We start from the raw sequence: 12,202 nt of genomic DNA, 5'->3' as shown, positions 1-12,202 counted from the left end.
TGAATGTGAGAAGTAACAGAAGCTCAGCAGCAGGTCAGTGGGTAATGGCAATAACAGGCAATCCAGTCTTACCAAGTGAACTCATGGAGGTGAATGTACTGGACTCATCCTCTGTGAACAGCTCTTGAAGTACTTCACCAGCCTTTACTTTTGCTGGACTATAGCCATGAATAAGAAAATAAGCCACATCCATTTTCGAGGTGCTTTGTTTATCAGGAAGCTATTATGTTTGTGTCTCCTGATTCAAGGCATTTCACTTGTCACGATAGTGTGTTTTGTAGTCTTTCACAAGAATCGTTTTATCTTTCACTATTTCCATTGTGAATTTTCAGTGCTGCCCAAGTAGGGATCAAGAGGCTGGGGCCAGACTCTTCTCAGTAGTTCCCAGTGACAGGACAAGGGGCAATGGGCACCAACTGGCACCCAGGAGGTTCCACCTGAGCAGGAGGAGAAAATTCTTTGGTGTAAGGGTGGCCGAGCCTGGAGCAGGCTGCCCAGAGAGGCTGTGGAGTCTCCTGCTCTGGAGAGATTCCAAACCCACCTGGCTGTGATCCTGGGCACCCTGCTGTGGGTGACCTGCTGGAGCAGGGGGGTTGGACGAGATGATCCCCAGAGGCCGCTTCCAACCCTACCATGCTGAGATTCTATGAATTCAGCAGCTTCTGAAGGTTTGACAATTTTAACCAAATATGTCAAACCTGTAGCTTTGCGTGCCTGTGGTTTTCATGAAAGCCAGCAGTGAAAAAGAGAGACAGGTTAGTCTGAGTAGAAAGCCTGCACTGTGAATTCAGCCATACTATTGGAAATAAACTGTGGGAAAACTGGTATCTAAATAATTCTCTAACAAAGGCTTCTTACACTTGAGGGTTTGATAGTTTCCAAGGTTTCCAGCTGAAAGATTACAGTATGGAAAAACACGTCCCTTGGCACGCTGCTTATCTCTGTTGCTTTCGTTTCCAAAACAAGTTGTGCTTTTTTCAAAAGCAATGCCAGGCTGTGTAGGAGCTGTAACGTTTTCCTCCTGTTCCAGTTTGCACAATGCTCTCAAATGTTAGTGCCCAGTTTTAGTTTCTCACGTCCTGATGATTTCAGCCCTAACAGTTGAATCCCAGCTTTTTTGACAAGCTGTCTTGCTGAGTAGCTACCACTGGAATCAAAAACTCTGATTCCAAATGACTTTTGAGAATCAAGCCTTTTTTGTATGACTTCAAGAAGCAGGGAGTATGTGTAATCTTTGTAAATAAACCATGTCTTGTTTTCTTCTAACTTACACCAGGTTTACTGGGAAAACGGAGCGCAGATCACCTCTCCTCACGATAAGGAAATTATAAAATGTATAGAAGAGTGTGTTGAACCATGGAATGGCTCTTGGAATGAGAATCTAGTAGACACCAGTCCGCTTAGACAGGATCCTCTGAAGAAAATCTGTGACTGTTACATGGAGGATCTGAAAAAGATCTGTTATCATAGGTATTGTGGAAAACTTAATGTACTTAAATGCTGTTTTTAAGTAAGCTCTTGGTTATATGTGGAAAACCAACTGCTGACAGATAGACTTTACTATTAAAGTGTGTGATGCTGCCATAGAGAAACATTTTTTTATTTGGATATAGGGATTGGGCTGTTTTTCCAGTATTGTAATAGTTTTGGACCTGCCTGTAGTGACTTTTGTCATCACAAATGAATGAGTCAGTTTCTGCCTTTACGGTTCACAGAAGCTGGGTGCTCCTCTCTGCCCCAGACACCACTGTCTGCTTGAGGCCTTTGCTCTGGGCTCTTCACAGTGGGAATAATTTCTGGTCACCTCCCCATTCTGTCTCACCCCATCCCTTCTCTGATGTGTCCTTAAATTAGCTGGTCACCATCATTAGGGCTCAACAGTACTTCTTGACAACAAGCCAGCTTGTCTTTGGACACTAGGCTACAGTACAGCTCCCTGGTGGGAACCTTTTCATGCAAATGAGTATGATCTGAATAAAATGCAGAAATTTAGAGTAAAGGTGAGGTCTACATGCATGGACTAGAGGTGAGAAGGTTAAGTTTAAAGGTTATGTGGGGCAGAAGACAAGAAAACAAGGAGGAGGATGTATAGTGTAGGTTGAGCAGAACCAGAGTAGGATTTTCAGGGTGCTGGAAGAGCTCGAGTATGATGCAGAAGTTAACAGTTCATTCCTGGAAGACTTTCAGCCAGTTCAGCCAATTTGGAGACTTCCAAAATCCACCTGGATTCATTCCTGTGCAAGCCCCTCTAGGTGAGCCTGTTTGGCACAGGGATTGGACTAGATGATCTCCAGAGGTCCTGTCCAACCCCTACCATGCTGGGATTCTGTGTTTTTCCAGGAGAAGAAGCTTTAAACCATCAGTTTCTAGTGAAAGTCTAAATAAGCATTTGTCACTCCTTCCTTCTTTGAAACTAATGCACTAATCAGCAGAACAGTACAAAGTGTAGTTGCAGTGTCTTGTGCTTTTGCTGAAATTAGATGTGTTAAATAACTGAAATCTTACTGAAATTCTTTTTTGTTTTCCTTCTCAGGGAGCTAAACATGCAAACAAATTTGAAGTTTGTTCATACCTCTTTCCATGGAGTCGGACATGACTATGTGCAGTTGGCTTTCAAAGCATTTGGCTTTCAGCCTCCCATTCCAGTACCTGAACAAAAAGATCCAGATCCAGACTTCTCTACTGTCAAATGCCCAAATCCTGAAGAAGGAGAATCTGTGCTGGTACTTTTTTTTTGTTTCTACTTCATCAGATTTCTGTGAGCTTTCCTCTGGATGTGAGACTGTGTTGAAATACAAGTCGAGAAGGAGAACAGGGAGTACCTGGCTTTGAGCTTTCACACAGTGGGGAGTCCTTATGAGATTTTCTTTTTGCTGCATGTTATATATAAGTAAGAGACTATGGTTTATTTACTCTTATGGTTTTCTTTTATTTTTTTCCCCCCTCTTCTCCCACCAGGAGTTGTCACTGCGGCTTGCGGAGAAAGAAAATGCAAAAGTAGTGGTGGCCACTGATCCAGATGCAGATAGACTGGCAGTGGCAGAACAGCAGGAAAAGTGAGTGATGGGACCTTTTATTTTATCTCTTTCTGCAGGAGAGGGAGTGAAAATGGCCAAACGCCTCTAAATGGTTGACAGAAACACACCTTCAACTCACTCTTTCTTGTTGTGACTTAGCTATTTCGGTATTTTTCTTGCTAGCTTCATCTTTGGGTATAGCCCCACCTGAAATCATCTATTTTAAATAAAATCAGTTAACTCAGAGAAAGTTAAGTACTTACCAGTGTTACAGTAGATGACCAAAGAAAACTGGATGATCCTTAAGGTCCCTGCCAACCCCAGCGATTCTATGAACCTGTGGTTTAACTGAAAAGTCACTTGGTTACTAAAGACAATAAAATCTTGCTATTATTGAGTTTTCATTTATGTTAGACAAATTCTGCCTTGGGACAGTTGTGGGCTTTTTTGGGGGATTGGTTTTGTTTTGATTGTTTTTTCCTGGCTTCTTCATATTGAATAGAAATTATTTTTCTCCCACTGACAGGCCAAAATTCTGATCGTTGTGTAAGTAACTGTCTATAACGCGCAGTTGCTCAGGCATTGCCTGGCTGCAACGTATAGACTGTAGGCTCTGTACCTCTGTCTGACAAATGACAAGCACCTAAGCTAGTTAAAAGCTGGTGGTGAGGATACTTCACTTGTATCTTTGCTTGCTAACAGAACGCATCGGGCTTGTAAATCATTGAGACGTGATAACTGTGGAGTCCTGTTGGTACAGTGGCTTTGTATAGAGCAGCTTATCAGTAGTGTGCTCAGATTCCTGTTGGTCCAGTGACTGCATAAAACATCTCCCCCCATGTGGATTCTCCTGGGAAACCCAAAAGAGCTCTTTTCTTTTCTGTCCTCTCTGCAGTGGCTGCTGGAAGGTGTTCACTGGGAATGAGCTGGCAGCTTTGTTTGGGTGGTGGATGTTTTCTCGCTGGAAGGAGAACTGCTCTGAAGACGCTGAGGTGAAGAATGTTTACATGTTGGCGACCACGGTCTCCTCGAAAATTTTGAGGGCAATTGCACTTCAAGAGGGATTTCACTTTGAAGTAAGTGTGGGTTTTATGATATTGTCTTGGGAGAGTAAAATCAGATTGCCATGTTGCCCACCACCCCATCAGTTACAGCTTCCCTCTCTAGGAACAGAGAGGTGGTCACTGCCCCATCCCTGATACTATTCCAGGGGAGGTTGGCCGGGGCTCTGAGCAACCTGCTCTAGTTGCAGATGTCCCTGCTCCCTGCAGGGGGTTGGGCTTGATGATGTTGAAAGGTCCTTTCCCACCCAAACCATTCTGTGGTTCTATGACTGTGTGAAATGAAGACTAGACAGGTGACTTCCACTCTTTGGGAGTTCTAACATGTTCTAGCTTGCAGAAGATGCTGGTTTGCTCCAGACGAGGTCTCAGCATCTGCAGCATTTCTCATTGTACATTATGATGAATGCAGACTGAGATCAACTTACTGAACACTGCAAGGAGGCTGTGCCAGGTGACACAAAACCTATATGACATCTAATAGAAATGCCTTTGTCTTGGTTATTTTCCTAGAGGTAAATTCTTTGGTGTGAGAGAATGAAAGTGCGTGCAACTTGCTGTGTTTACCCCAAAACCAGAGTGTGTTTAGATGGACTTGTGACAAACTCTTACAGGTTACACAATGTTCCTTCAGGTGCCAACATCACTAAGAGGTTTTAAATTGGGCTTCATTTCAAATTGTGACAGCCAGAGTACTCTTGTGTTCAGCTCTTTAATGTAGTCTCATTAAGGGCTTGCTGAAGGAGAAAACGGAGGGTGCCTATGCAGCCTTTCAGTTATTGTTTGAGTCCCTGCATTCAGCTCACAGACTTGCTCTGATTTCTGCCACTTGGCCTTTAGCTATATGAGATGCAAGTGCTCTAAAGCTTAGCACAGATATACAAAGATCCAGGTCGTGTCTTAATTAAATCTGTGTGCAAGAGGAAGAATAGTTTGCCAAACAATGAGGAATTACAAACATTACAATTCAAAGCAACTCTGAAAACCATGTTGAGGGACTATGCAGATGTGCTTAATCAGGTTCAGTGTCACTGCCTGGGAGTGCATTTCATTATCTCATGAAATACTACCCATATGTTTGGGTTTTTTTTTTCTGGAAAGGGACACATTTGACTGAAAAAACAAGCTAGGAATTTACAGGACTCCTTGGTCTCCCCTAAAAGCTTCCCCTCTTTGTACCTTCCTTCTCTCCAAGGATGGCTTTTAAGCTTTTGGCTGCTTTTATGTGATTCTCCGAGCAGGAGCAGTGCTTTTCCCTCCCATCACCCACAGCTGCTGGCTTTATTTCTGTAACTTTTCTTTCTGAGTGACTTTGTACTGTTGTCTCATCTGATAAGCACCACAGAAGGTCTTATCTGATCTCAGAGAGAAGCAGTTTCTCAAACACATTCCTCCTTCCTTTGAGATTCCTGTCCTAGTTGAGTTGGCACTAGTAAAACACTGTCCAGTGACTCTGTGCCTTAGATTGGTAATCTAAACTGGGGACATGACTTGTCAAATATTTCTCTTTTTCCTGTCCCTGTTCTCTTTGTCACTTCATTAGATTGAAATGTTGGGAAGTTTTTTCAAGAAACTCAGAAAAAGTTAAGCTTTAATGTCCTTAAGCTTTAGTGTTTTGACTCTGCAACAGTCTTTCCCATTCACTTGAAAATTCAGAATTCATGATCCTTTCCCCCTTTCCCCACCTTTGCCCCCTTGCCCCTTTGCCCTTTTCTCCCTTCCCCTTTTTCCCCTTTTGCTTTCTTTTCCTCCCTTAACTTTCTATTTTCCCTTTTTTCTTCCCCTTTCCCCCTTTCCTTTCTTTCCGTCCCTTTCTTAGTCTGAAGCACGCTGGAAGTGAAAGGAATAGTGGCTACACTTTCTGCTGTGCCTACAAACTACATTGAAAATATTAATTTAGTGCACTTATGGTTTTTTGTTTGTTTGGTTGGTTTTTTCCTGTTTCAGGAAACACTCCCGGGTTTTAAATGGATTGGAAGTAGAGTGAAAGAGCTCCTGGATAATGGAAAAGAAGTTCTATTTGCATTTGAAGAGTCTATTGGTGTGTATGTTAATACCACTTTAAAATGTTGAGAGATGGGGGCGGGGGGAATTCAAGTAAGGAGGAGTGGCCTTAGCTATGAGACAAATACAGAAATGCTTTATTTTTGTTCTGGTAGTTACTAGTGTTGGTATTTTGCTCTCATCATATCAACTTGCCAACTACCAGAATAAATGAGATAGAAATCTCTGACTCTGGTGCAGTTTCCTGATATAAACCTGTTCTGATACAAGTTGAAAGTCCTGAGATGCCAGAGCTCAACTACACCGAGGTTAAGCACAGGATCTGTCCTTGCTCAGTTTAATATCTCCCTGGTCCTGTCTGTGAGGATTCACTGTTAGTGGCTGCGTGGAACTGGGAGGCTGTAGGAATTCTCCCCTTTTTAGGATAAATGACAGCTTTCTGGGATTCACAGATAATTCACATTATTATTCCCAGATAATGTGGCATTTGAAAATGAAGTGTGTGCTGAAGAGGGTGTGTGTCCGTGCCAGTTTCATTCATAAAATTAATGAAGCTTTTAACTCTAAGGAGTTAAGATCTTGTTCATGCATCCTTTAGTAAGAAGGTGTCTTGGCAGTACCGTGGAGCTCTGGTTTAGGGGTTACCAGTGCTGTACCTGTGTGCTGGGTTTCTTTGGTTTGAATTCCTGGCAGGACTTTGCAGTATCGGTGTGCTTGCACAAAACAAGCAAATTTTTATATTTAGCACTGCACTAGGAGAGAATTCCTTGGGGAGCAGAGTCTGGAATTGATTGATTAGAGCATGTAGCTTTCCAGCCCTATAATCCCTAGGTCAAATAGCTTGCTTAGAAAATGGGAGTCATGGAATCATCTGGGTTAGAAAAGACCTTTAAGATCATGGATTCTGAAGTTGACCCAGCACTGTCAAGTCCACTGCTAACCCATGTCCCTCAGCACCACATCTCCACAGCCTGGAAACCTTTCCAGGGATGGGGACTCCACCACTGCCCTGGGCAGCCTCACACAGCCCTGCACAACCCTCAAGGGCAACAAATTATTCCTAAGGGACAACCTAAAGCTCTGGTGGTATAACTTGAGACCATTTCCTCTTGTCCTGTCCCTTGTTCCTTGGGAGAAGAGCCCAACCCTCACCTGGCTCCATCCTCCTGTCAGGGAGCTGTGGAGAGCCAGAAGGTCTCCCCTGAGCCTCCTTTGCTCCAGGCTCAGCACCCCCAGCTCCCTCAGCTGCTCCTCACCACACTTGGGCCCTTCCCCAGCAGCCTCATTGCCCTTCTCTGGCCATGCTCCAAAGAAGTTCATATGCAGTAATAAAAACAACTTATGTGTATTGGCCTGTTTTCTTTTACAAGAAAAAGGTTAAAACTTAAGTAAATCAATATAACTGTACATCAGATTATTTCTCCATAACTGATCTTTGATTTCTAGGCTTCATGTGTGGCACCTCGGTGCTGGATAAAGATGGTGTAAGTGCAGCTGTGGTCATAGCTGAAATGGCAACTTACCTGGAGGCCCAGAACCTCACACTAGCACAGAAACTCACTGAAATCTATGAAACGTAAGTTCTATTTTTCATTAGTAGTTCCACTTAACTATTTCGGAGCTGGGAATTATCAAGTAAATATTTTTAATGCATCCCTCAGATATTTTCTCATTGTCAGTTGTTTTTTTCTAATGCTTTAATGGACTACATGCTTCTGCATTGCAGGCACCACTTCAATTATGGATTTCCCAAGGGACTAAAGAGGCCCTTTCTATCATGTTTCAGCAATAAATCCAGAGTAAAATTTTGTATCTAGACTCACCAGAGCAAGCTTTTCTCTTACTTGATTCATGCTGTGTTACTTCTCTTGTGATGGGGTCATTACACCTTAGTTGTGGTCTGTGTGTCTCTCTTTAAAACACTGTTTTGGCTTAAACATGGCCTGGAAATTGTTACAAGATCTCATACAGTTCTTGCAAAGGTTTGTAACAGAGTGGCAGTTACGGAATGGCCTCTGTTCAGCAGCGATGGGCACAATCCTAGCAGTAAAGTGAGGAACGTGTTTATGTCAGATTTAAATCATGGACTGTGCTGAAGCCTGTTCCATCAGCAGAAGTTCTTGTGCTTTAAAGGAGCGGGCAGCACAGTTACAGCAAATCGTGGTGTCATTGAATTGTTTGGGTTGGAAGAGACCTTTCAGATCATGAAGTCCAACCATCCCCCAGCACTGCCCGGACCCCACTGACCCATATCCCTCAGAGCCACAATCTCCACAACTTGGAAACCCCTCCAGGGATGGGGACTCCACCACTGCCCTGGGCAGCCTGGCACAGCCCTGGGCAACCCTCCAGGGCAACAAATTTTTCCTCAGGGCCAACCTAAAGCTCTTGTGGTGCAGCCTGAGGCTGTTTCCTCTTGTCCTGTCCTTTGTTCCTTGGGAGAAGCGCCCAACCCCCACCTGGCTCCATCCTCCTGTCAGGGAGCTGTGGAGAGCCAGAAGGTCTCCCCTGAGCCTCCTTTGCTCCAGGCTCAGCACCCCCAGCTCCCTCAGCTGCTCCTCACTGCACTTGGGCTCTAGACCCTTTCCCAGCAGCTTCGGTGCCCTTCTCTGGCCACACTCCATTCCCTCACGATCTTTCTTATCCTGTGGTGCCCAAAACTGACCCCAGTCCTCAAGCTGTGGCCTCCCCACTGCAGGGGGATGATCCCTGCCCTGCTCCTGCTGGCCACACTGGTGCTGACCCAAGCCAGGATGCTGGTGGCCTTCTTGGCCCCCTGGGCACACGCTGCCTCCTCTCCAGCTGCCTGTCCACCAACCCCCCAGGTCCTTTCCCTGGGGCACTTTGCAGCCCCTCTGCCCCAGCCTGGAGCATTGTAAGGTGAATCAGAAGTGGGGTTCCTTTTCCTGCAAGCCCTACAGGAGGACAGGCTGCAGCCCCTCGGGCTGAGGGGGCACCAAGGATGGTCAGTGGTTTTCTCCTCACAGCACTCAGGAGTCTGCTCTGTGCAAACTGTGGCCAAACCAGTTCTTCCCAACCAGACTGCAAACCTGCCAGTGCTCACAGGAGGATTCAGCTTCCAGTCACACTTCATTTTTTTATGCTGTGGGGAAAAGTCTGTGTCAAATGAGGAGTGGGTGGAATAGGGTGGAGAACAACTTGTAGCTCCATCATGCAGACGTGGTTGCTGCACCTAGTGAGTGCTTGAATTAGCTCTGGTTGGGGATAGAAGCTTTTAAGTTGGATGAAATATTTATAAAGCCATAGAATCATGAAGGTTGGAAAAGACCCCTGAGCTCATCAAGTCCAACAATCAGTCACCTTCCTCGGAAGGTGTTGGAATAATCGGTTTCTGTGACTGCTCTCATGGCCACAGGAGCTGATTTTTGATGGTGTGGGAATAATGCTGCATATTAATTTCCTGAGAGCCACTAAGGCTGTGTGTAGCCAAATGTTGGCTTTTAATTCTTTGGAACTGAAGCCTCTGCTTGAATTTAAAAATAGCTGAAGACGATCTGAGTAATGCAGTGAAATCTGCTTCAGAGCCCAAACACTTGCCTATAAATATCTGTTTCCACAGCTGGGAGAACCATGTTCTGTTCCTGTTATTGCTTTTCCAAACAGAGTCTTTCTTCAGATAACAAATGTTCAGAAAACTTCTGAACCTTCTAACTGAAAATGTCCCTCTGCTTGTAGGTATGGATATCACATATCAAAGACTTCCTATTTCTTGTGCTATGATCCTCCTACTATCAAAAGGATATTTGAGAGGCTTCGGAACTTTGATGCTCCTCAGTCGTACCCAAACTTCTGTGGTGTTTACAACATATTACACGTCCGAGACGTTACCACAGGCTACGACAGCAGCCAGCCGAGTAAGAAGTCGGTGAGTTACAAAGTGCTTCTTGCAGGAGGGGGTCTGGGTTTGAAGAGAGTGAAAGTTAAATACCCCAAGAACTATGCAGGAAGATGTACTATGTCAGCCAAGATGGCAGCTGAATTACCATTATCTATTCAGACTCCTTAACAGCACCTACTGGGGAGAAGACCGCAGGGTTCCATGCTGGGACCAGTACCGTTTAATGCCTTCACCCTCTGCTCTGCTCTGCTCTGGTGACACCCCACCTGGAGTGCTGGGTCCAGGTTTGGAGCCATCAGCACAGGAGGGACATGGACCTGGTGAAGCAGGTCCAAAGGAGGACCACAAAGATGATCCAAGGGCTGGAAACCCTCTGATGTGAGGCCAGGCTGAGAGAGTCGGAGTAGTTGATCCTGGAGAGGAGAAGGCTTCAGGAAGACTTGGCAGACTTCCAGCATCTGAAGGGCCCTACGGGGAAGCTGAGCAAGGACTGGTTACAGAGAGTGTAGTGACATGACGAGGGGCAATGGTTTTAAACTCAAGCAGGGGAGATTTAGATGAGACATTAGGAAGAAGTTCCTGAGTATGAGGGTGGTGTGACACTGAACCAGGCTACCCAGAGAGGTGGTGGAGGCCCCATCCCTGGAGACATTCAGGGTCAGGCTTGATGGGGCTCTGAGCAACCTGCTCTAGTTGCAGATGTCCCTGCGCCCTGCAGGGGTGTTGGTCTGGATGACTTTGAAAGGTCACTTCCAATACCTCTTGGCACCCTGGGCCATGGTCTCACCACCCTCAGCATTAAAAATTTCTTCCTTCTCTCCTGTTGCAATTTCCCTCTTAGAGTTTCAAACCATCTCCCCTTGTCCTGTCCCAACAGCCCCTGCTCAACAGTCCCTCCCCAGCTTTCTGATAGGCCGCTGGAAGTCCTGGCAGGCCCACAGAAGGTCTCCCCAGCTGGAGTCTTCTCCTCTGCAGGCTGCCCAAGCCCAACTCTCTCCTGCTGGGCTCCCAGCAGAGGGGTTCTCCCCTTGGGTCATTGCTGGGGCTCTTCTGGCCCTGCTCCAGCAGGTCCCTGTCTCTGCTGTGCTCAGCTAGATGATAGGCCTGTCAGGCCAACGTGACCTGCTCTAGTCTGTTGCTTTGGCTGCTTGGTGCAAGCTGCTGGGGATGTCAGTGGATTTGTCCAACGTTGTATGGACAGAACGTTGCCATTTTAAAAACAAACCCCATTTTTCTGTTAGCTGAGGTGTGTTGTCTCTGCAGGTGCTGCCACTGAGTAAGAGCAGCCAGATGATCACTTTCACGTTTCAGAACGGTTGCGTTGCCACCCTCCGGACAAGCGGGACGGAGCCCAAGATCAAGTACTACGCAGAGATGTGTGCGCTGCCCGAGCAGAGGTCAGTAGCAGCAGGTCCTCAGGGCTGGCAGGTCAGAAGGCAGGAATGGCGTCCACCCCTGATGGGAGATTCCTCTGTTGCCTCTGTGGAGAGCTGACCCTCAGCTGACTGTTCCAGCCTGTTCACCTGGCTGGAGCAACGCACGTTCCTGCTCCTAATGGATCCTCTCTGTAGCAGATGAGACAAAGAACTGGACTTTGAACATCTGCTACAGTAGGAGACTTCTATGAACACAATTTCTCATTCACTTAGGATTAAAAAGTGGCAAAGTTGTGCTGCTGCTGACAAATGTGCTTAAATACAGGTGGATTCCTCATCCATTTGGGGAACATACATAGAATCACAGAATGGTTTGGGCTGAAGAGACCTTTCAAGGTCATCTAGTCCAACCCCCCTGCAGGGAGCAGGGACATCTGCAACTAGAGCAGGTTGCTCAGAGCCCCGGGCAACCTCCCCTGGAAGGGTTCCAGGGATGGGGCAGCGAACCCCTCTCAGCGAAACCGGGGCCAGGGTCTCACCGCCCTCAGTGTCAAACATTTTCCCCATCCTTGGAGGGGTTTCCAAGCTGTGGAGATGTGGTGCTGAGGGACATGGGTCAGTGGGGACCTGGCAGTGCTGGGAAAATGGTTGGACTCAATGACTTGAAGATTTCTTCCAACCAGGTCTATTCTATGATTCTAAGGTATAAAAAGATCTGCAGGAACTTTACAAGACATTCCATTCCATAATAGCTTTGCAAATATTTCTCTGAGTAGCTGCTTACTGATTTTTCTTAAAAGCTGAACATCAGTAAAATCACTTTTATTGCAGCATTTTGGAAGGTTTTCTTTAAAAGGAAGTGGCGACCTGAAGGGAATGATGTGT

The 12,202-nt window shown here is 45.9% G+C and overlaps 1 protein-coding gene across 1 annotated transcript; it reads left to right on the top strand.

Moving 5' to 3' along the window:
* Positions 1–1,276: 1,276 nt before the first annotated feature.
* On the top strand, positions 1,277–11,338 carry PGM2L1 (phosphoglucomutase 2-like 1; the record flags this gene model as incomplete). Its single annotated transcript, XM_008937481.1, has 8 exons — positions 1,277–1,470; positions 2,534–2,723; positions 2,959–3,056; positions 3,913–4,093; positions 6,026–6,119; positions 7,529–7,658; positions 9,779–9,968; positions 11,205–11,338. Coding segments are annotated over 8 exons (1,211 nt in total), but the record flags the coding sequence as incomplete, so codon positions are not given.
* Positions 11,339–12,202: the final 864 nt, after the last annotated feature.

Source organism: Merops nubicus, unplaced genomic scaffold (assembly GCF_000691845.1).
Source record: "Merops nubicus isolate BGI_N331 unplaced genomic scaffold, ASM69184v1 scaffold15653, whole genome shotgun sequence".
Classification (NCBI taxonomy): domain Eukaryota; kingdom Metazoa; phylum Chordata; class Aves; order Coraciiformes; family Meropidae; genus Merops; species Merops nubicus.
The sequence above is the reverse complement of the archived record's forward strand: the minus strand, read 5'-3'. Positions and strand labels throughout refer to the sequence as shown.